The 23,120-nt window shown below is 43.5% G+C and overlaps 7 protein-coding genes across 7 annotated transcripts; 3 read left to right on the top strand and 4 right to left on the bottom strand.

The window, feature by feature from the left end:
* Positions 1-1,896: 1,896 nt before the first annotated feature.
* On the bottom strand, positions 1,897-4,113 carry TREMEDRAFT_65927 (uncharacterized protein; the record flags this gene model as incomplete). Its single annotated transcript, XM_007008001.1, has 2 exons — positions 1,897-3,881; positions 3,978-4,113. 2 exons carry the CDS (start codon positions 4,111-4,113, stop codon positions 1,897-1,899), a joined length of 2,121 nt encoding a protein of 706 aa, XP_007008063.1.
* Positions 4,114-5,974: 1,861 nt separating this feature from the next.
* On the top strand, positions 5,975-9,285 carry TREMEDRAFT_35601 (uncharacterized protein; the record flags this gene model as incomplete). The annotated part of the gene is made up of 8 exons (XM_007007943.1): positions 5,975-6,113; positions 6,209-6,304; positions 6,435-6,817; positions 6,883-7,358; positions 7,642-8,018; positions 8,321-8,473; positions 8,770-8,954; positions 9,214-9,285. 8 exons carry the CDS (start codon positions 5,975-5,977, stop codon positions 9,283-9,285), a joined length of 1,881 nt encoding a protein of 626 aa, XP_007008005.1.
* Positions 9,286-10,136: 851 nt separating this feature from the next.
* TREMEDRAFT_65925 (uncharacterized protein) lies at positions 10,137-12,804 on the bottom strand (the record flags this gene model as incomplete). The annotated part of the gene is made up of 3 exons (XM_007008000.1): positions 10,137-11,906; positions 12,140-12,483; positions 12,747-12,804. The coding sequence occupies 3 exons, from the start codon at positions 12,802-12,804 to the stop codon at positions 10,137-10,139; spliced, it is 2,172 nt and encodes a 723-aa protein (XP_007008062.1).
* A 280-nt stretch (positions 12,805-13,084) lies between these two features.
* On the top strand, positions 13,085-15,269 carry TREMEDRAFT_45917 (uncharacterized protein; the record flags this gene model as incomplete). Its single annotated transcript, XM_007007966.1, has 5 exons — positions 13,085-13,330; positions 13,643-13,797; positions 14,235-14,475; positions 14,605-14,980; positions 15,167-15,269. Exons 1-5 carry the CDS (start codon positions 13,120-13,122, stop codon positions 15,267-15,269), a joined length of 1,086 nt encoding a protein of 361 aa, XP_007008028.1. The 5' UTR covers positions 13,085-13,119.
* Positions 15,270-15,788: 519 nt separating this feature from the next.
* Positions 15,789-16,733, bottom strand: TREMEDRAFT_35495 (uncharacterized protein; the record flags this gene model as incomplete). Its single annotated transcript, XM_007007934.1, has 2 exons — positions 15,789-15,905; positions 16,431-16,733. Coding segments are annotated over 2 exons (420 nt in total), but the record flags the coding sequence as incomplete, so codon positions are not given.
* A 630-nt stretch (positions 16,734-17,363) lies between these two features.
* TREMEDRAFT_41115 (uncharacterized protein) lies at positions 17,364-21,625 on the bottom strand. Its single transcript, XM_007007953.1, has 12 exons — positions 21,160-21,625; positions 20,441-20,980; positions 19,943-20,165; positions 19,569-19,661; positions 19,508-19,527; positions 18,914-19,260; positions 18,600-18,674; positions 18,520-18,557; positions 18,409-18,474; positions 18,008-18,118; positions 17,942-17,966; positions 17,364-17,734 (listed from the first exon to the last, which is right to left on the bottom strand). The coding sequence occupies exons 1-12, from the start codon at positions 21,351-21,353 to the stop codon at positions 17,544-17,546; spliced, it is 1,923 nt and encodes a 640-aa protein (XP_007008015.1). The 5' UTR covers positions 21,354-21,625; the 3' UTR covers positions 17,364-17,543.
* Positions 21,626-21,883: 258 nt separating this feature from the next.
* On the top strand, positions 21,884-22,242 carry TREMEDRAFT_35439 (uncharacterized protein; the record flags this gene model as incomplete). Its single annotated transcript, XM_007007929.1, has 3 exons — positions 21,884-22,033; positions 22,087-22,144; positions 22,199-22,242. The coding sequence occupies 3 exons, from the start codon at positions 21,884-21,886 to the stop codon at positions 22,240-22,242; spliced, it is 252 nt and encodes an 83-aa protein (XP_007007991.1).
* Positions 22,243-23,120: the final 878 nt, after the last annotated feature.

The raw sequence follows: 23,120 nt of genomic DNA, 5'->3' as shown, positions 1-23,120 counted from the left end.
CCTTCTTGGGTAGAATGGACACATGAAGTTTCTATTGCGAATAGTTTTGAAAAGAAACATGATTTGTGTGTTGGTGTGAGATCTGGATCGGAATCGTTCTTGAAGAATCTATCGAATGGATTTTCTACTGTCACTACAAACAATGGATCTTCTGCCACCACTACAAATAATGGATCATCTACCGCCACTACAAATAATGGACCATCTACCGTCACTACAAACAATGGATCTTCTACCGTCACTGCAAATAATGGATCATCTACCATCACTACAAACAACAGATCATCTAACGTCACTCCAGGAGATAAGGCTAGAGAAGGGAAGCAAAGCGACGAGGTGATAAATCAAGAGAAGGATAGAGACATGGAGAAAGACAGAGAGGAAGGTAATGAGAAAGATAGAGAGAAGAGTAAAGGGAAAGATCAAAAAAACGAAAAATTAGTTTTGGTGGATATAGAATTAGAACAAATTAAAGATTTGATAAAAATGAGATCTCAACCTTGGGTAGTACCTTATAGAAGGTATTTATATGTTGGTGAGGTCAGTTTGGATAAATCGACTAGGGATATGTATAGAGGGATGGTAAGTTTAAGTTTATTCTTTTCTTTCTCCTTCTCTGCTTCGTTACCTCCCTTCCTCCACCTTACCTTTATTCCTTCTTCCTCTCCTCCTCCCTTCCTCCTTTCATCTAATTTTCTGAATATAGTCTTTGACATCCCGACATCTCTTCCTCTCTTTGCTCCTCGTAGCATTATCATCCCATTCGGTCCATGATGTCCCTATCAAAGCGAGTAGAAGTATTCACTGGTTTGCTATTTGATGCGCAATCTGACATTCAGATCGAATTCGTCGCTGCCGACGACTTTGCAGCTATTTTCAGTGGGGTGAGTTTTTCCTGGTCCCTCATCTCCAATTTTCCCCTTTCACCTTGTCTGTCAATTCATGGTCCATCATACCTCTCTTTCTTACCCCTTCATCTCACGTATATTCCCCAGACCTTTTCCTCGCTTCCTCAATATCATCGATAATCCCGAAATCAGATTTGTAGAATTATGATTTATACTCATTCCAGGCTGTATGACCCTTTTGGTTTTTTTTTTTCACACATACTTTATTCCTTCCCCAACCCCCCTTCCCCCTTTTTCCGACGGGTCATGTGAATATCCTTCACCCTTTCCATCGGTCCTGGTTCAAACCATGTGAATAAGGCTCTCGTCTTCCTTCGATTCGACCCCCCATTCGTTATGGACCGCACTAGTTACGTATGTGTATTTGGTTCTTGTGCTCTATTTCTTCCCCCTCCCTGATCTATCTTTGGTCATGCTTGTGGTCAAGTAGTTTTGGTTTTTGGTTTTTGATCTTTGGTTTTTGAATTGTGGAATTTGTGGAGTTGTGAGGTTTGGATTCTGGGCTTTGTAGTGTATACTTTAATAGATTTTGTCATGCAGGGAAAATGATACATTCCAGTGGTTAGATCGTATGTACGTATATAATTACATCTTCTAACATCTCTCATCTGACATGTCACCTTATTTCTTACATCTTACAGTCCACAATAGGGTTGATATCATAAACGTCAATAATTCCTTGTCCGATCTACATTATTCATATCCCAATGTTCCTGAGAAAAGAAGTCTCCGCATTTTCCTTCTTTCCGAACCAGAAAGCAGAGAGCAGAGAGCAGAGAGCAGAGAGCAGATAGCAGAGAGCAGAGAGGGAGTGGACAGTGGACAATGGAAAGAGAGCAGCATCATGATATATTCACCTAAAGCGGAGAAGATGAAAAAATTCACATGTTTATCTTCAATTGCATCGTTCAAATCAGTATGATACAAATCAAGTACTTGTATACAATGTCAATTCCCTTCAACCTTGACACCGTATACACAATGACAATCATCTCCGTCTGACCTTGACACCCATACCTAACACCCCAACAGGTCGACCATTCCTATCCGTCATCCCTAACACCTGCGCCACACTCAATTTCCTTTTCCCATCAATTCTTTCTCCATTCTTATGAACCATATCCAATCTCCCCATATCTATCTTATTTGTATGTCCTGTGAAACCGGTTTCTTTGAGAGGTGAAGAACTATCTACTAAAATTGCATTTTCTTTCTCTTTCCCATCGTTTTCTTTCATCTTTGTAATCTTCACAGTTGACTTTCCCAATAAACTCGATGGTCCTGATGATCCTGACGATCTACTAATCGATTGATTTGTTTTCGAAGATTTAGAAATCAAATCGAAAGAGAATGTCCTAGCTGTCGGATGTCTCTTTTTCTCCATTACGTTTGATGATATTTTACGTTTATGTGATTCACCATGAATACTGTATTTCTCCTTTGTCATATTTGTCATACGTCTTTCTGACCCCGTGGTCGTTTTGTTTTGTCTAGATGGATGGACGCTCGGAAACCTTTTTTGAGTAGATGGGGAAGATGGGAAAGAAATCAATAATGAATCGTCGTTTTCTTCTTTTTCATCCGATGATAATTCTTCGTTTGAATCGTTCTCTCCGAATTCTTCAGACGGGTCATCGAACCACTTTGTATCTTCATGTTGATCCCGATTGGAAGATTCTCCAAAATTACCAGATTGAGGAGAAGTGGAATGACGAAAATGTTTGGAATTGTCGGAAGGTGATGAAAGATGAGAATGTCGTATACGTTTTGAAGAGGGTGATATTGAATCATCCAAATTTACCTCCAATTCATCTTGAGAAGTATGATGCCGAAAAGCGGAAGAATGTGAAGGACGATTGAGATGTTGACGATTAAGACGAACAATCTCAGCTTCTAATTCTTCAACTTTAGATTTCAAAAGAGATTTAGATTCGTGATGTTTTTGATATTGTCTTAATTGTCTAGTCCTAGTATTCAAATCTTTTTCTAATTCTTCTTTTTCTTTTTGTAATTTATCGATTTCCCTTTTCAATCTATCACTTTCATTACCTAACGCTTTACGTGCTTCTTCAGCATCTCTAACTGCACCTTTTCTTCTTACTTGTTCTTCCATGATTTTCCTTTCCCATTCTTTTTCCAACTCCATCTTTGCCATCATCAACATTTCATTATATCTTTTTGGAACGGTTTCATCTTTGAACAATCTAAAAGATTCAATCATTTTATCTTTTTCTTCTGATAATGTTCCTACACGTTCTTTGAGATGTTGTAATTTCTTTTCTGCTCGAGAGAGTTGATGTTGAGTTTCATGAAGATTTTCAAGAGGTAGACAAGTTTGTTGAAATTCAGAAAGTGTTGAAATGAGAGAATTTATTTGAGTACTTAAAATATCTAAAGATCCTTCAGAAGCTACTTTCATATCACCTGCCAAAGCTATTCCTTTTTCAAAAACATCTTTTGAAGTTTGCCAACTTGTTTCCGTTGTGTAATTTCTGACTTCTTCTTCAACATCTTTGGTTCGTCTGTACAAATCTAATGCCAATGATGTGGATGAGGATGATAGTGTGGGAGCTGTGAGATATCTCGTATCGGATAATGTCACGTATAATCGGAGTAAATGAGCGTTACCGGTGGTAGAGCTTGAATTGTTTAATTCGGGATTAGGAGAAGTTGAATTGGATCTATCAGGTAAACCTAATCGATTTCTAGCAGAACTGGAATCTCTCAAACTTGTATGTCGACCAAATACAGGTCCGGTAGGTCTACCGAATAATCCAGTGGATCGATCGGTATTGGCATTGGTATTGGTGCTGGTGCTGGTGGTGGGTTCAGGGTTGGAAGGAAGTCGACAATCCGTACGACATGAAGGACATGCTAATGGGGCTTCTGATGCTGGTCGATGATGTTTTTCTACGAATCGTGAACGTTGAGTGGTGAACCAACGTTCGAGACATGTTTCATGTGCGGCATGACCTGTTGTCAGCGATACAGCAGTCTACTTGTTTGATCAAGGGGAGGGAAGAGAGGGAAGGGAAAGGGAAGAAAAGAGGAAAGAAATCCGGTACTCACCACAAGTGACGGGAGCCACGACGGACATGTCATTGCCATATTCATCTTTCTCTTCAAACAAGGAAGATGTACATACAGCGCAAGTAGCGGCGAGAAAGCCTGGAAGATATTCGAAGCCTTTTGTAGGTGAAGTCATGGTGTGTTACCGCTAAGCTTTGTCTATAGAGAGACCTGTTTCATAGCAGTCCCATTGGCCAGTGAGTGGGCTTACTAGTGGTTGAACGGAGAGCAGACGAGGTGGGTTTATCGCGTGAAAGTCAGTCGCGACTTGTAAAGTGCCACACGGGAAGGAGAGTTGTTAATCCCGATCATAACGCCGTAAAAAGGTTCCGAAGTCAGCCTCGTGGCGTTTGTTTCCCTACCCCCCTGCCCGCGCTTCCAACTGCCCCCCCCCCTTGAGCCTCTCCCCATATCCCCATACTGCCCCCTATCACCCCATCACCCTTCACCTATACTTCTATGCATTCCACCCATCTTTTGCTTCTCATTCACACCCCGTTCTATCACACTATCCCCTTGAACCCATACAGGACCGTGCCATAGATATAGGTTGAAACACGAGTCAAGTATTGAAAAAAGGCCCAAACATTCAATCCATCACGAGCTCGGTCCGCGCTATTCTCTTTACCCCCTGTCGCGTCCCTTCTCACTCACAAATCACAATACAACTCACAACAAGAAACCATCAAATCTTTTTCCAACTACAACTTTTCATACCACCCTTACTTCCTATCACACCCCTTACCCCTCACCATATTCATCATATTTGTCTTTACTTGGTGCATGATCCAAACGGTACGACACATTTCACCCGTTGCGCCCTCACCATTAGGGCAGAGAGGTCTGTCTCATTTTTCCACCATACGATACCTCACGCCCTTGCATCCTCACTTTCTTATCTCTTTCCTTCTCTTCTCATCTTCTCATCTCGATCTTATCCAAACTCGATACGGATCATCATCAAACCCGCACAAGTAGGAAACCAAACAACTCCGTGTAAGAGGATAAAGGAGTAGGCTCTGGTGGTAAAAACCTTTTTCCATCTACATAAACCATCAAACATGACAAGCAACACCAGTCCAAAACGCCAAATCCGGCATCCTCAAGCATCTTGTAAGTCCATACTTTCCATTTCCGTATTCTATCATTCTCAATCTCCTACTTCCGATCCTCTCTCGTACCTATGTCATTCAACTCGTTGTGGGAATTTCATCAACACAGCATACTGACATTAAACAGATACCGGTGCAACTCCAGTGACCCCTTCCAACGGTACCATCCCCATAGCCCCTCGGGTTTCCTACCTTCGTCCTACACGTGAATCCATGCTTTACTCCAACGACACGGACATGGCTCTGGGTATGGTCCCCACCGCCTCTTCAGCAACAACCAGTCCTCGATTACCTTCAGGTTCTCCCCTTCACTTGGATGCATCACCAGTGATCGGGTCTGGACCTTCAAACTCTTTTGGAAATGGAAATAGTACCGATCGTTATGCACCCAGCTCTTTTCGGCCTGTAGACAACATATCAACAGTTACATCTTTACAACCTTCCCGACCTGCTCCTCCTCCCCCAAATTCAAACAGACGCGCTTCAGGTTTACAAGCTTCACCCGTTGGATACGCTTCTTCTTCTTCTCGTCCACCATATACTACCTCTCAGTCAGCGACAAACTCTCCTAATCTCAATAGATATTCGGCAGGTCCGTCAGGATCAGCTTCTAACTTTCACCCTTCACCCAACGGCGCACCACCTCGTCCCACCAGGTCAGGAACCTTGCCACTCGAAGTGAATGGCGATATGATGTCGTCGTCGAGTCGTATGGCGTTGAACCCTCCTGGGATGACAAGTCTACATACTCCTCCGCCCTTGACACATCAGCCGTTCTCCGCTCCAGGTAATCCTTACGCACAAGCGGGGGCCACCGGATTGGAGAGACAGTTCGAGGACACGCACGTCGGCGTGGGATTGGGCGTCGGTGGGACAGGAATGGGGATGGGAATGGGAATGCCTATGGATGTACAAGAGCCGAAGGAAAAGGAACTGCCAAAAGAACCGTCTTCCACCCGGAGAAACAGAAGTGGGACTGGGAAGAGTATGAAGGATAAAAAGAGCATATTTGGGGCGTTGAGCGGTAAGTCAATTCTCTCTCGCTCAACTAGATCTATAACACGCATGATTGCAGTCATCAAGGAGATGAGAGCTTCGGGCTGTGTTGCTGATCCGCAGAATTGCTCACAAATAATAACAAACCTCCTGTCATTTCCACACCGTACGATCCTATCCATCTCACTCATGTGGGCTACAATTATCAGACTGGACAATGTGAGTGAACTTCTCCTCCCCCGCTCTGTCATCATCTCCGCTTCCTGAGTGATTCGTTCGCACCGCCATTTGAATTCTCTCGTGTGAAAATTCGAGCCACCATTACTTGCCGCTATTTGCTGACGAAAAGACACCGGTATGCCATCTGAATGGCAAGATATACTGGACAAATCAGGTATCACTCGCGCGGAACAAGAGCGTCATCCTAAGGAGGTTCTCGCTATCGTACGAATGTACCAAAACAAAGCTGCTCCGGAGCCGGATGATGACGAGGTATGGAGGAAGATGGAAAATGCCGGTCCACAACGTATCCCCTCCAGTTCCGAATCGGCTAGCAAGGACATGTCGAGAGAGAACAGTCAGGAATCAAGTGCGAAACCCCAAGTTCCTGCCCCGCAACAGGTACAACAATTTGCCAATCCAAGAGCGGCTCCCGTTCCACCTGCCAAATCTTCTGGGCCTTCACGATTACAGGTGTGTTGTTCAATGCCGCTGTCTACTTGGCCGTACATAGTCTCCCTGGTCTCCTACCCATAAGTCTTGAGGCTTTCTTCCATTGCTTGGGACTCTATGGATAGGTAGATACCGTCTTTCGGACTGCGCTGATAATTCAGGCCGAACGTCTCCCCCCAGCCCCTCCTGGGAAATCTCCCGGACTTCCCCCCACCTCATCAATGCTCGACCGCTCACTCTCTTCCCGACTGCCCTCCACCCAGCCTCCACCAAGGAGCAAAACCCTCGATCGGGCAAATACCACCCGAGCGCCCGCTTCAAAGGCTTATCCTCCGGCTGGTCTTCCCATGTCCAAATCTCGATCCCAACAAGGACACCCTGCTCGACCTGGACCAGATCATGGACTGCCACCTGGTGGTGGAGCCGCTGCTTTGGCAAGACAACATACACAGGCGAAACCTGCTACCGGTCAAGGTAGCGGGGCACCGAGAAGGAGAGAGAAGGCCAAAGAGAGTGAAGAGGTCATAAGACAGTTGCAGATGATATGCACCCCTGGAGATCCGAACTTGGTTTATCGAAATTTGCAAAAGATCGGACAAGGGTGGGTTTGCTTTCGTGCCTCTTTTTCCGAAATTCACAGTTCCTTCCACTCTTCATCAGTATCTCAGCTCCATTCCCGCTGCTCGCTTCCACTCACCTTACATCGTTTGCTGCCTTCCGCCTGATCTCGCATCAAAGTGTCATAGCTTTGACCTCGTATCATTGCCCGTAGTACTGGCACGAGCCAAGTCCAACTGTTCACAGTCGAATGGCACGGAGAAGATGTGTCATTGGCAGGAAGTGTAACAAACGGCGGGACTAGGATGTCGAAAGCTGATGACCAGTGCCTCTGGCGGTGTATACACCGCCCACGACAAAGCAGGTCAACCAGTAGCCATAAAACAGATGAACCTAGAAAAACAACCCAAACAAGATCTCATCATCAACGAAATCCTCGTCATGCGTGAATCTGCTCATCCCAACATTGTAAATTTCATGGATTCTTATTTGTGGAAAGGAGATTTATGGGTGGTCATGGAGTATATGGAAGGAGGTAGTTTGACGGACATCGTTACTGCTAATTATATGAGTAGGGAACAAATCGCAGCTGTCAGTAGAGAAGTTTGTGAAGGTTTAAGACATTTGCATTCAAAAGGTGTTATACATAGAGATATCAAGAGCGATAATATCTTGTTAAGTTTACAAGGGGATGTGAAATTGAGTGAGTTGTGTTTTCCCTACATCATTCCCCCCGCCCCCCCTCCTCGCTCGTTCCTTGCGCCGTCCTCTTTCTTCCCATTCTCTCCCTCCGCGCTCTTGACCTCCTCCCTGTGCCTGTCTCCACCTTCTTATATTTCTCCCTATCTCTCCCTCCTTGTTCCCGCTGCCGGCCACTATCAATCCCGGAGGCGACCCTGACGCGTGTACCCCCTGCCGAGTATGCGTTGTCGTGAAAACGAGAGATACAGGGCGACGGTCCTACTCGCCCATCGTGGTATAGATGGAAGTGTGTCTGACATACAGCCGACTTTGGTTTTTGCGCCCGTATAGCCGACCCGCTCAGTACGAAACGTACTACCATGGTCGGTACGCCTTATTGGATGGCACCGGAAGTGGTCACTAGAAAAGAGTATGGACCGAAGGTCGATATTTGGTCTTTGGGTATCATGGCCATTGGTGAGTGTTTTCCTCTCCACTGTGTGCTCATTGTATTTCGTCATCTTCTCTCTGCCATTGTTGTACCTTAAGCTCTCCCCAATTCTGTTATTCTCATTAGCGAGTAGGTACAATTGCCAGTCACAAGTGCTGCAGTACTTGATCTTCCTCTTCGTCCCATCTCATCATTCTCGGACTATCTCTTCACGTCACACATCTTGTCAATCGTCTTGTCACGTTGTTCTGTGTTTTTATTTCTTTCATAATGACACGGGACTTCAGTTCCAAGTAAACGCCTGCTGTCCGCTGACATACAGAAATGCTCGAAGGTGAACCTCCTTACTTGAATGAAAACCCCCTGAGGGCATTGTATCTCATCGCTACCAACGGTACACCCAAGATCAAGGGATGGGAAACACTTCAACCGCTGTTCAAAGATTATCTACAGTGTTGTTTGACTGTAGATGCGGAGAAGCGACCCACGGCTGAACAATTGTTAAGGGTGAGGTTGGGGTTTCTTCTTGACTTCCACGCCTCCCTTCCCCCTTCCATCCACATGTGCAATGTTCCCTTGATCTTTCGACTAGCCAGTGTGGCTCTTACTCCCACTCTTCCCATCTTTCGGGTCATAATTTATGATCAATCATCAATCGTACAAGGTCAATCACGATGGATCATTGCTTTGCTTGCTATTATCGTGATCGATGATTGCTTTGCTTGTCAATGTCCATGTCTAGGCGAGATAGAAATCTGACGACCAGCACGATTTCTACAAAATCGCTTGTCCTTTATCGACCATGAGTGAGATGATCCGTGCTGCTCGGAAAAAGTGATTCCAACATACCCTCCGACCTTCTTCTCCGAGCTTCACACCTCAATATTCATCTTCTTTCTTTGATGCAGCTCCAACTTTATCCTCTTTCTTCTCCTTCATCCTCCATCTCTCTTTCTCCTCCACCCCCTATCCTTGACCCGTCATCGTTCATCCTCAACCAGACTCATCGACTGACCCTCGACCCTCACTGTACAGCACAACCAATCTTTCATCTCGCATTACAACTCGACACCCATGATCCAAGATAGAAGGCGGGAAATGAATACATAAAAAAAAACATGATCATAGGATCAATGATGACTTGGTGGTAGATGTCAATTTTAAAGAAGTTATTTCATGTGCAAATATTATTGAATGAATGGATGGATAATGCTGCATTGTGTGTCTAACCTTGTGAATATTTGTTCACTGTTGCATCTTTAATGATCTGCTGAATCTAACTGTAGGAGTACAACTTTTGTCCATTCTGTTAATTATCAAGTCTAACATTTGAAGCTGTATTTGATAATGTTATCATCAGATGATGTTACTGGTATCCAATCGTCCACTTCGGAATCTGCTTCCTCCCCACATGTTGATTGAACATTCAACAAGTACTCTACTGAACTACATATCTCAAAAATTGGAATAACAAAATCCGTCCCAGTGTCTTTATTCCACGATTGAGAAATGTACTAGTTACGAATTACTATATGTAATGCCCTTCATGACACCGGTAATTATGTTAGAAACAAACATGTTGCATGTTGCATGTTGCATGGGACGAAAAGTAAAAACTTGAATCCTTCTGATAATGGTTCCATCGCCTAATCCCAAAGTAATGGGAAAAAAGTATAATGATGATACATACTAACCCCAAACCCAGAAATCATAAGAAGATATCACTTCTATTTTAGCTTTACCACCAAAAGGTATTCTATGGATTGATCCATCGGAACATAATAAATTATTTAGATCTTCTTTGGTTTTCATATTTGTATTTTCTTTCTTTTTTCGTTCATCATGAACTTTCTTCGATTGTCCTTCATCAACTTCATTTACATGTCCTTCTTGAACGTTATCCACATGTCCACCATGTATATTATTCACATGTCCACCATTTATATTATTCACATGTCCACCATGATTATCATTAACTTGTCCTTCAAAAACATCTTTCACTTGTCCAACATTAACCTCCTTCACCGTCCCACATCCTTCAATGACATTCCGAGTCATCGACATTGAAGTATTATCATTTTTCAAACCTCCCGGAATCCATTCGAACGATCCACACCTGAACACCTCTACTACCACTTCTCCTTTTCCTTTTTCTACACTTGGTCCAGGACCTGAATAAGTACGTGAGATATGAGATCCTGATGAATATGCTAATTTCAATATTTCCCATGCTCTCAATGCCCATTGTTCATTGGCTTTCCTTTCATTCGTATTCGTACCATCATCCTCTATTCCAACTTTTGTCTTTAATTGCAGAACTGTTTGACCTTCGTTTCGAGAAGATTGAACAGAACTCTGACTTGAGAGTGGATTTGAATTTTGACTCGGTCTATCAGCGGGGTCCTGACCAATTTGTTCATCTTGATTTGAAAACAAGGTGGAAGTTTCAAGTATCGCTCGAACGGCCGGATCGCGAAAAGGACGTAAAATCACTACATCCATCGTTGGTACTTCCTCCTCTTCTTCATCTTCTTTCCCTCTATCATGATCCATAGACGACTCGGTATTCTTCTCTTGGGATATGAGAGGTTTTCGATGGTTCAGACCAGACGCAAATAGTGTCAAAAAAGAAGGTGGATGAGTTCGTAATGTTGGACAAATCATAAATTTCTCTTCCATCCTATCTGCTAATGTAGAACTTAACAAATATGAGAATGGACCTTTTAATACCACTCCCTCTTTGTTTCCTTCCCCCTCACTATGGTTTCCCTTCTCGTTGTCGATTGTCAAATTTGACATGTTATTGCGTCGTTTCTTGTAGCTTTCCGCTTGTTGCGTGAGAAGTAAGGGAGATTCGACATCCGTAGTAAAGGGTATGACGAATTTGTCCAACCTCGGCTCATATTGCTTGACCTCCCCACCGGTAGGAGGAAACATGATCAAATCAGCATCGAAAAACAACCCCGCATTTTGTTGAGCAGCGATTCCGAAGCGTTCGATACCTGGATGGATAACGCGGAGAGATTCAGAAGTGTCGAGTATGGAAGCGTGGAGAGATGTGGAGAGGACTATATGGGAGTAAAGGGTTTTCACTTTGTTTTCTAAGTCTTCCCCTGATTCGGAATGTCCGAGTATTCTTTGAGTAGAGGAAGAATCTCCCAGTTTTCTATTAGTAAGGGAAGTATCATGGGTGATTGGGAAGGAAGATGTTTGGGGAGTTGATCCTGAGGGATTCATGAAATCTGGGTAATTTCGTTGGAAATCGATCGGGGAAGGTGGGAGAAGTGTTGTTCGTGTTAGAGGTAATCTACGAGGTTTAGAATTTCCAGAAAGAGCCGAGAGTAGGGAAGAAAGTTTGTGTGTTATTTCCAATGGTTTGTCATGGAGGTAAGGAACGAGTAAAGGTGGTGGAGAGAAAGGTTGTGTAGGTGGGAAGAGAGTATGGAATAATGCGTTTGCCTGAGAGTCAGCATTGGCACGTGAGTAAAGTAGTCCACGCTTTCCACCCTGATCAAAGCGATGGAGAGCGAGATCCCAATCATATTCTTGGTTGAAAGATGATAGAGCTGAATCAAGAGTGGGAAAAGGAGGTGTATGTGTGGTGTGGTGTGATGGGGCACAAAATGGACAGCTAGTCATCCACAGGAAACGAGAGAGCAAGTGAAGGAAGAAGTAAGAGGGTAGGGACATACCGTTCCACAAGGTATGACAACAATCTCCCATCTTCCAATTTCCTCCATAGTCAAAGTAGAACATAATCCTTCGATAACCTCATGGGTCGTCCCATCTCCACCAACGATCACAATTCTGACCGTCTTATTTCCCCTTTCGAAACTCCCACTCTCTTCCACTTCATCATAACTCTCTTCTCTTCCTCCAACCGAGCTTGCTCCTGTGGTTATTGATTCTTTGAAAGTGTGATTGCTTCTATGTATGTCTAAAGCTATTCTGGATCCATCTCCCGCTTGTTGAGTATGGTGAATTTCATATTTCTCCCCTAGAACGTCGAGTGAAGGTGTGACGTGTTCGTCAACAACTGCAGGTCAGATATCATCCCGTTTCTCCCCTCATCCGGTTATCCCCCTCAAGCTAAGAGATTGACACAAGTAAGGCAAGTCGAGAGGAAGACATCACCACAGAGCTCAGGGTGTATCAGTCCCTTGAAAGGAAAAGGAAAGTCAAGAGAAGGGCGTATATGGTAGTCAGGGTTATTGTTGATTGTCACATTCATACATGTACACGTTGGAGAGACTATGATGGATGTGATATTGAACGTATCTTTAGTGAAGAAGGACTGACATTGTACAGCTTGACCCGAGCCAGCAGCTGGGTTGATGATGATTTGCCATTTTGACATGTTTGTGTGAGTTGTTCCTTTCCAGTTCTTTAGGATGATTTGGTGATGTCTAAGGTAGATGTCTTATCTGATATCTGATCACGAGTTGAAGTAAAACCCTGAGTCGAGTCGATCTTGCCCTTAGGAGGAGGGTTCAATATCAAGTGGTGTGATTGACGAAAGAAGAGAGAGTCAAGGAAGTCCGGAAATATCTTCCATGGACATCATCTCTGGTGATAAGGTATCGACCGACATTGCGGCATTGTCAACAGGTTTTTCCCCTCCGTACTTCAACTATCAACCACTAGCTAAGTACTACTGTGAAGAAGAAAGGTCATGTCAAAGACAACCACCTACCTCCCTACTCCTCCTTCTGAACCTGACCACCACACCTCAACCCCAACTACAGCGGAAAACGCTACGATCTATCTTCCTACGCCGTTTCATCCCCGTGCGGAGAAATATGCCGAGGAAAAGTTTGGGAAAGTGTTACGGAATGGAGTGGATGGGAAGGAAGAGGAATTGTTAAGTCGGGCGGATGGGATTTGTGAGTTTCTGATATCCTTCCTCTCCCTCCCTCCTCTCTCTCTCTGTCTCAATGACGGAAAGATCTCTCACTCTCTTTCTATATAAACTTGAGAGACCACTCGATGTTCCCCTGTATTATCTTCGTCTCTACGAGCCTCATAAGAGTAATCGGAAACATTCCTGGAGATTGAAGAGATAGAACAGGTTTAGCAGGTTGTGGTTCCATAAAGTAGAGGGAAGATTATTGTACAGAGTTGCAAAGCGGGTGATTTGTGTGGATATTGCATGGAGTGTATAGTGATCTAGGGCTAAGGCTGACGTTGAAAAACAGTACTACGAATCGGAAACATGCATAAACCTCAACTCGACCTCGCTCCAAATCTCAAAGCTATTTGTAGGAATGGTACTGGACTCGATATGATTGATCTTGACGAATGTGTTAGGAGGGGTATAATGGTGACTAACGTCCCTGGGGGTAATGCAAAGGTGAGTCTAACAGTTTTTCCACACAGAACCCGACTTCTCTTTCTACCTTGCAAGCATACAAAGAATTCTCATAAGATGTCATATCTCTCTTCGTCTACCAACACGACCCATCAACCATATGGACCTTCCATCCCTAAATTATCATTCTCACCTGATTTCGACGAGTGATTTAACTGGTCACAATTGGTATATCCACATTCGCACCTTTGTTTGAGAGAATACCCAATTTACTCTTGGCCCCTGTATATCACCACTTTAGTATTTGAAAATGTCATGCTGGTTTACCCACTCTTGAATTGAATTTGTTCGTCAAAAAGTACTAATACTTGTCAATCTTGTTGCGAAGGGGACAGCGGGGCGTCCCCCCCGGGAAGGAGGAGGGGAGAGGCGGAGGAAGAGAGCAGGTGCAATTTAAGTAAACCTCATCTGACCCATAGGAAGTAGCAGAATTGACCATCGCTTTATCTCTCATAATCCTTCGACGTATAAAAGAATCCGATTATCTAATAACATCCGGTCAACGTACCCCTTCCATCACCGTTTTATCACCTGGATTAATGGGAAAAACAGTAGGATTGATAGGTATGGGAGATATAGCATATGAAGCTGCTAAATTATTCTTGGCTTTTGGTTGTAAGATAATAATTTGGTCACCTACTTCTCCTCTTAACAAATGGGGTCAATCAGAAACAATCTCTAATCTCTTTTCCACCTCTCATCCTTCTCATCCTTCTGAACCTTCTCCACCTAAAGAAGAACCGACATTCCCTAATATTTCATCCTTCCCGGATCTACCTCATCGATCAGAAGAAAGTCAAACTACCACACCCAACACAACCAACATAAGTCATTCATCAACCTCAAAATACATACCTATACCCCATATCAGAGTAAACTCATTGAACGACCTATTACCAAACATTGACATTTTATCTATCCATTGTCCCCTCACTTCATCTACTAAGAATTTGATAGGTTATGATCAACTTAAATCATTACGAAAAGGTTCGATATTGATCAATACTGCCAGAGGTGGGATAGTGGATGAAATAGCTTTGATAAAAGTTTTAGATCAAGGGATATTGTTCGGTGCTGGTTTAGACGTTTTTAATGTTGAACCTGCTTTCGGAGAGAATTTAGGTGAATTAGGAAAAAGAAAAAATATCGTTTGTTTACCTCATATGTGAGTTTTCAAAATCTTTTACACACAAATCTTTTTTCTTTTTTTTATTCACTTGTATAATCTAACCAAGTTTAATTTCCGAGTGTTTGACCCTTCCCTATATGTATGTCAGATATGTTTTTACTTCTTCAAAGAGTGGATATCGGATTTGTGTTTTAGTCAAGTGAATTCGATCTGACGTTTTAGTGGTTCTTCAACGGACGAAGGGACATATATAGGTTGTATAAAGGCTATTGATGAGATGGTTGATATACTTAATGGGAAACCACCAAAACATCCCGTGCGATGAGGTGAAGGTATGGTGAAGATCTTCGGTGTGTCAGTAGGATATGAATGAATATCGTCAATTTGGAAATTTCCAATTCGTTATCTGGGAATTATAGTAGTCATGAACTTAGATCATAGAATTATATACAGGTTGTTTTTTGGATCATGTTAATCCATTTGTTCCCTCGAAATACTTTCAAATTACCAATAGTTTGGGTTTCAGTCAATTTACAGATACTGTACAGATATGATAAACAACTCTTTTCAAAGTTATGACGTGCACATGAGAGAATGTCCCGCTTGATGAAGTAAGTACGAGTACTCTACAGTTAAAGTATCAAATCTTCGATCGGAAACCGTACTACACTAATGTATACTGTACCAAAATATCTCACCGTTCCAAAAGGAATCTCAAAGGAAAGTGATCTGAAGTAGGTATTATCAAAAAAAAGAGAATGAAAGGATCATTGTATAAGTTCAGTATTGGAAAGAAGAGAATTAAATGATTAATGGATCAAATGCATGATTTTCATGGAACGATTCAAGAAAGTGTGACTGTCGCACCTAATTCAGTCAGAGTTTTCTGTAATTTCTCCGCTTCTTCTTTAGGTAGGTTTTCTTTCAATATTTGAGGAACAGATTCGACGAATTTTTTCGCCTAGAAAATTAGCTTTCGGTTCTTGACAATTCGAACTATTCCACCTCAACCCGTCTAGTAGAACTGAACCACATCAAGACTTATTGAGTGTCAGAAGACGTAGAATCGGACATGACAGTACATGGGTGAGGATGTGGTGATTTTGCAAGGAGATGATTATTCCCAAATTTGGAAGAAAAGACGTTTGATAGGGATATTTCCAGTGGGATTTTTAACACTTTGACCCCGCTCGAACACTATTCCTCATCGAATGGAGAGTGGTCGGTCATATATGAGAAGGAGGACAGTTTCGAGTTTAAAGAGGTATGACAAAACCCCAATTCGAAATTCAGATATACAAATCACCACTACATCCTTGTCTTATCGCAAAGATTGTAAAATCGATCGCAGGACTGACTTTCTTCACGATACGATCAAACTGGAAGCCTGACCCTAGAATCAAGCCAGAGACCTAACCCTAACATCAAACCAGAGACCGAAACGAAACGCCAGATCAGAAGAAAGAAGAAGAATCCATAGACTCACCTCGACCAAATTCATATTCGGCATCATAGCTTTTACTTCCCTTATAATCTTTGCTTTTGCACCCGTATCGAATTTTTCCAATTTCACCGTAAAAATAGTTTTCTCTTTCTTTTTCTCCACTTGTTCTTTCCCTTCCCCTTCACCTTCTTCTCCATTTGAAACTACTTTAGAAACATTGTTGGAAGGAGCGACAATGGGTATATCGGAGATGTTCAAACGTGTTTTCAAAGCTGAGACAAGTTCGGATACTTGGATCAAAGTTAAAGAAGAGATCGATTCTACCAATGGAGCTATTTCGGGGGATAGAGGGGTATCGATTTTGGTCGAAAGTTGGTTTAGGGGGTTTGAGTTGGGTGAAGAGATGTGAGAGGTTGTTGAGAATGATGTTTGTTTTGAGGAGAGGGGATGGGATTGGGAAGGAAGGAGAAGAGGTCGACGAAGGGAGGAAGAATGTTTGAGATTTCGTATTAGATGAATTGGTCTATGAGACTGAGGGGTCAGTATATAGTCAAGATGTCATTTTATGAGATGATAGGATATCATTATATGAGATGATGATGACTCACAGACATGTTGCTTATATTGATGATTGTCATATAAAGTAGACGGCCGTAGACGGGATGGTCGTTGAATATGACTTGTAGGTGGTCAAGTTTTGACGAGGGGAAATTGTGACAAAGTGAAATTTATTCGAGCCCCCCCACTTAAGTATTCCCCACTTTTCCCCCACTTTGAGTTTCACCTCACTACGCGTAGTCAAAAAAAGCTCTATGCTCTATCACTCTATGTCACCCTCGACCCTTATCTCGTGTATGTCAACCCTAAAGAACCTCCGTATGTCTGCACAGAACTTGAGAGCTCAAGTCTCAGGATTTGATCGAGTACTGTGACACCGCCTCAGCATGTCAACCAAATGGTACAGCTCACAATCGGCCGAATCAGTCACTGACATACATACCAATGCTCATCTATATCTGAACGACCTTCACATCTCTCTATTCACGTCTATTATCCATCCAACAAGCCCTACTAATCACCCATATAGATCCAACAGATTCTTATTATATCTTACTCATGATGATCATCACATGATGTTTTCAAATCTCCCTTATCTCAATCGCTACCTAGACGAGCAGAAGCATCTTGTCCTAAACTATGTCTTCGTCTACCTGATCTCAACCATCCTTCCCAACCCATCGTCGAACCCGTTCCGGTGAACATTACCACTCTGTCTCTTGCTTCCCCCACTAATCCATCACCGTGACCTCCTTGTGGGTCCCAATGAAGTCCTTCTTTAATTCCGTCTGAAGGTCAGCTCTTGTACCAGTATGGATTTGAGAATGATTGGGAGTGATCTTTCAATTCTTCCCTTCCTGAGCGTAGATGGCGTTCATGAGTGCTCAGTACAGGGTGAATATCCCAGTCGTCAAATTTTTCAGCATACCCATATATGAAGAACCAACATAGAACGAGTGGAGCGGGGTACGTAAAGAGAGAAGGATTCTACTCACTCCTTTCTAAATACTTCCTTACGCGCTGACATCAACAACAGACTAAACCAAAGAATAAAAATGTACCATGGCATCAATGATCATATCTTTTCCACCTAAGAAAAATGCTGTTTTAGTAGGATCCCCAGCGTTTGGGATTTCATCGATGAACAAGGTGTTTTCGGCCCAATCAAAGTGCTGAGGGTCAATGTCTTCTCTCTTGACTTGTCACGATCACAACTCCAAAACCCCGATCACCATATATAGGTCGAACTGATGAAGGGCTCGTGAAACCGTTCCATGCAAAGGTTGACCTATGGAAAGGGAGTCGACATGTGACCAAGCGGGAAAGTTTTATTGTGGCTGGTAACGTCCTTTCGTTCCGATGATATTACTTCTGACGAAGGGGAGATAGAAGTGAAGAAAAAAGAAGAGAGGTAGGGGAGGGAAGGGAAGAAGAACAGAAGGAAAGAAGGATATCAACCCACTCTTTGAATATAATTCGCAATCCCTGCTTCGCTAGCAACAAAATATTGTAATAACAATTCCATTGCCTATTTGTTAAATCTCTCACTCACCACGACAAGCAAAAGACTCACTGTGGAAGGTTTACGATAACAAAAGTTATAACAAACATCTACACGTCAACTCAGAAAGTGAGAAGCAGATTCGAACTGACCTCCTTCCCAGAGACAGAAAACCACAGGGTCTACGAAGACATTCCGCCGTGCGAGGGCTGGACAGTCTTTCAATACTACTACGTCAGCTCTTCATCGTTCCTAACAAAATGATGTCTCGTCCCGTCAGCGGAGGATGGAAAAGTACGTAATTGATGGGGAAGAAGCCAATCTGAGCGGAGAAGATGGTGTGACAAAAGTGAGTGTTCGACTCATCAAAATAAACAGTGGAAATGAAAGAAGAATAGGCGAGGAGAAAGAGAAGTTATTGGACATGAAGAATATCTCATTCAAAGCAAGACACTGAATCACTCACTCCAAGAATGTCCAACACTTCCATTCGAATGACTCATTAAACTGACCCCACCTCCTTCACTATCCTCGTCCCAGAATTGCCATCGTTTACAAATCCCTTTAATAGAACCTACCATCTCTTCTCTACTCCAAGGTTTCAGATACCTAGGATGAAAGAAAGCTTGTGAAGTATGATAAGCCAACGGGATGACTATAGGATGGGTAGGCAGAGATTTGATTAAATGTCGAACTAAGAAATGATTTTGAAGAGCACCGAAACCTAATCCGTGTAGATAAATGACTGGCATGTTGTTAGTCAGATGACGGCCTTTGGTAGGGGTCCATCCATTTGGGATTCTGAGTAGATAGCTGATTGTTAGCGATAACCACTGTTCTTTCCTTTGCAATGCTACCGCCTCCCTCTTTGATAACCGTTTCGTATCACCGATCATGGGATTGTGTCACATGTTCACTTTCTTATCTTAGTAAAATGTAGGAGGGATGGACAGACGAGGGTAGATGGGAAGGCGCGTCGGAAGGGATGACGTCGATGAACAGAGCAGTGTGAAGGTGAAGGTGGAAGTGGAAGTAAAGTAATGGAGAAAAGGTTACTTACTCTATCTCCCCTTCCCGATACTAAACGTCAGCGACGATTTTATGGATGACGGGCAACGTACCAAGTGTAAACCTTCAGAAGGATATTGAAAATCTCTTAAATACCAATTCGTTAGATTTGTCAATGCGTAGAGAAACAAAGGTCGAAGTTGAACCTATCACTGTCAATGATGGCTTCCTCGATCCCAATTACACTTTCTCATTCCTTCGAATAGTATGTTAATAAATCTGATACCACGTGACTATCAACACTATCTCTCTATTGCACTCACATACGACAGATACACTCTTAGGTACCTGGTGTGGAAGAACGGGGAGAGACGGCAGTGATGATGACATGAGCGGAGATAGGAAAGGCGATGAGAGAAGGAAGCTAGTAGCCTTCAGATTGGACATTGTGATGGAAGAGTGAAGCGATAGAGCGATATACACTTACATTGACAGGATCTAAAGTCAACCTCATAACCTTGACCTTTCTATCGTAACCGTCTCGAAAATGTGAACCTGTAGTCTCTTCCAACAGTTCAAGAGTACTATCAAGAAATTTGTCCCAAGTTGGATTCGCTTGAGCTGTTTCAATAGGAAGACCGAAACATGTCCATGATAACCACATGAGGACGTTGTGTCGTGGGATCGTGTCCCAAGGGGCGTGGTGAAACCTGATTCTCAGCGTTGTGTCTTCACTTTGAATCGTGTTGACCCATCGTGTGAAAATTCTCACTGTGCTGATTCACGTATCTTCACGTGGGCTATCAGATCCGTTTATCGCTTGATGGGATAGACAACATACACGCAGCTAGGAGAAATGACAAGGGAAGTTTGCGTCTTGAAGGGGATAATGGCAGCGAGCATATTCATGAGACTAAAGAGGTGAATGAGAAGATGAAAAAGTGAAATCACACATGAGAAGATGAGCGGATGAAGGAACACCTACCAAGTCCTTAACCTTTCTCTGAATTCCACCACTCTCCTATCATATTCCTCTAACAGAATCTCCCCACTTTGTCCTTCCTCCACCCCATTCTCTACCTCTCCCCTCAATCTCTCCTCCCTTTCCCCGGGTACTTTCTCCCTGAAAGAATCCAACACTTTTTTCTCATCTTGAGTCATTATCCCAGTCGTTTCCTGTCGAGCTACCATAGCTCCTTCTGATCTCCACTCTCTGACTCTATGTAGCTGCGCAGCGGTGAGATGACCAGAACGATACATTCCTTCTGCATATTCCACACAATCGTCCAAACGCATAGGTAGAGGAGGGGCGGGGTAAGCTATACCAGCTCGAAGAAGACGGAGGAAGAGGTTATTCCTTGATTCTAACGAAAGGGGTGAGGGTCGACCGGGAGCTTGGACTAGTCGAAAGAGATGAAGATGATAAAGGGCGAATACGACTTCGGTCAGGGTGTAAGCGGCTAAGATGGTGTGAGGGAGGGAAGCGGGTCGGGATCGAAATTGAAAGAACCAGATAGTATAAAGTCTATAGGTCAATGATCTCTCACTTTCTTCTAGCTTTGTGTACGTTTGATGCAAATGATCATATCGATCTTGAGGCGAGAGATAGAGGATAGATAAACTGATAGCAGGCATTTGAGGGTGTATGCCGCACGGAGGGAGGGAGGGAAATGGAGGCTAAGAAGGGATATTGAAGATACGTACAGTGACAAAGGGGTGAAAGACCATACAAACATCATCAAAATCCATGCTCGCCAATACTTTGGTGATCTCTTACGAGGTTTGATGACCCTCGGGAAGATTTCTTCTGGTAAAGGGTCGAGGATGGTATTTGATATATCGTCTTTGTTCTGACCTCGATCATCTTCTCCCTCGGAATGATAATCTTGCATTGTCATAAGTACCGGTCTTGTTCTAGCTCTTATGATATGCCTCCCTGATCTCGTCCTGTTGGAGATATCCGCGTGTCCTGTCAGATCACTGGATCACTGCGAGGTCAATTCACTGATCACGGCGGACAAAGGGGCGACGTCTCTCAGACTGAGCAGCTAGCAGCCGTCAGTTCTCTATAGGAGCAAAGCGATCTTGTGGCTTATCCCCACTGATCTCTCAGCTGATATGACTGCCAAGAGGTGAAAGTGAAATGATCAGATGGGACAAGGGGAAAAGGTGACAAAAGGTGGAATGCAAAAATTGTCAACTGAATCTTTCGTATGACGGCGCAGGATAAGTTAACAACAACCTACGTCATTTCAATTCCTCTACTTTATATCTAATTCACCTTTAATTCATGTCTACATCCCAAACCCCTACCATAAACCTCCCAAATGGTGTCGATCACCCTCTGACATCTCCAGATCCATCCCTACCTCAAGAGATAGAAGCTACTATTGCTAGATTATCAGCTTATAGACATGTGAAAGGGGTCATGGTTTTGTTCCGACGTGGGGTTGATGGAGGTGGGATCGTACAGAGTACAGGGACGGTTTTCGAAGGTGAGAATGGGCAGAGGTATGCTAGGGAGTTAGAAGGTGTTGTGGAAGGTGTTACTAAGGCTGTTGGGGAGTGTGATTCTGGGGTCAGTTACCTTTATGCATTCTTGCCTAATTAGTTGTGGGAGCTCATGTCTAGGACCAACTTCGCTTCATGCGTATACGGACTAAACGACATGAACTCATAATAACCCCTGGTAAGTCCCCCCTCCTTCTTTCGCGCATATGACATAAGGATGACTGATTCAAAGACGAGAAATACGTGTTGGTGGTATTACAAGATCCGGGGCAGTGATCACTCACCATGCTTTGTTAGTGCCGAGCGAGATGAGGAGAGAGGGATACTTGCACGACAGGAAACGACATGATCTGACGACTATGCATGTTTATATATCTTTCCGCTTCCTTTCCATTCCCATCCTATGTACTTGTGTACTTCTCCTCTCCATACTATTCTACTTGAAGCGTCACTACTCACTACTCAGCCGTAGTTGTAGAGATGTGACCACGTGGAAGACGATGCTGATCCTCCACTTTGGCGCGTAGGGATAATCCCGACGGACCTCGAATTAATCCCGACGGAAATTTGGCCATTTCTCCCATTTCCAGTCACAATCCACCCAAATCCCTCCACAAGTCACCCAAATCCTGTCACTACTCACCCAAATCCCTACACTTCATCAATATTGCAGATTCTGAAGATGTAAGACATGTAGAATGATCCTACAGAGTTCAGGATGCATAAAATGCATAGAGATCAGGTGTATCATGCATATTGAATGCATATTGATAGTTCTGAAAAATGCGTTTTCGGACCCGAAAGCGTCCGAAAGCGTCCGAAAGCGTCCGAAAGCGTCCGAAAGCGTCCGAAACGCCCGAAAGTGGTCCGAAAGTGGTCCGAAAGTGAAATTTCCTGTTTAAAGGGGGGGATCACATTGTCACGAACTACGTCGTGACACCTCGATTACTCCACCAACAATGACCCTCCTTTGGCCATCAAAACCCCATCACGCCTTAACCTCTTTACTCTACACGTAACTCAGGACTTCTGACACCAAGTACGGCGAAGTTAGACGGGGTTAGGCTAAGTAGGGACAATGGGAGCAGAAGTACGGCGATGTTAGGCGGGGTTAGGCTAAGTAGGGACAATGGGAGCAGAAGTGCGGCGATGTT

The sequence above is a fragment of the Tremella mesenterica genome (genome assembly GCF_000271645.1).
Source record: "Tremella mesenterica DSM 1558 unplaced genomic scaffold TREMEscaffold_17, whole genome shotgun sequence".
NCBI classification, from domain to species: domain Eukaryota; kingdom Fungi; phylum Basidiomycota; class Tremellomycetes; order Tremellales; family Tremellaceae; genus Tremella; species Tremella mesenterica.
This window is presented reverse-complemented; position numbering and strand designations above follow the sequence as displayed.

Bases quoted from the DNA above. Each gene is read 5' to 3' on its own strand.
- TREMEDRAFT_41115 (XM_007007953.1), bottom strand. From the start codon at position 21,353: ATGACAATGCAAGATTATCATTCCGAGGGAGAAGATGATCGAGGTCAG. The intron at 19,261-19,507 runs GTAAGTAACCTT...GCTAACAATCAG, and splicing joins TATCGGGAAGGGGAGATAGA to CTATCTACTCAGAATCCCAA. The intron at 18,675-18,913 runs GTGAGTGATTCA...CTGACGTAGTAG, and splicing joins AAGTGTTGGACATTCTTGGA to TATTGAAAGACTGTCCAGCC.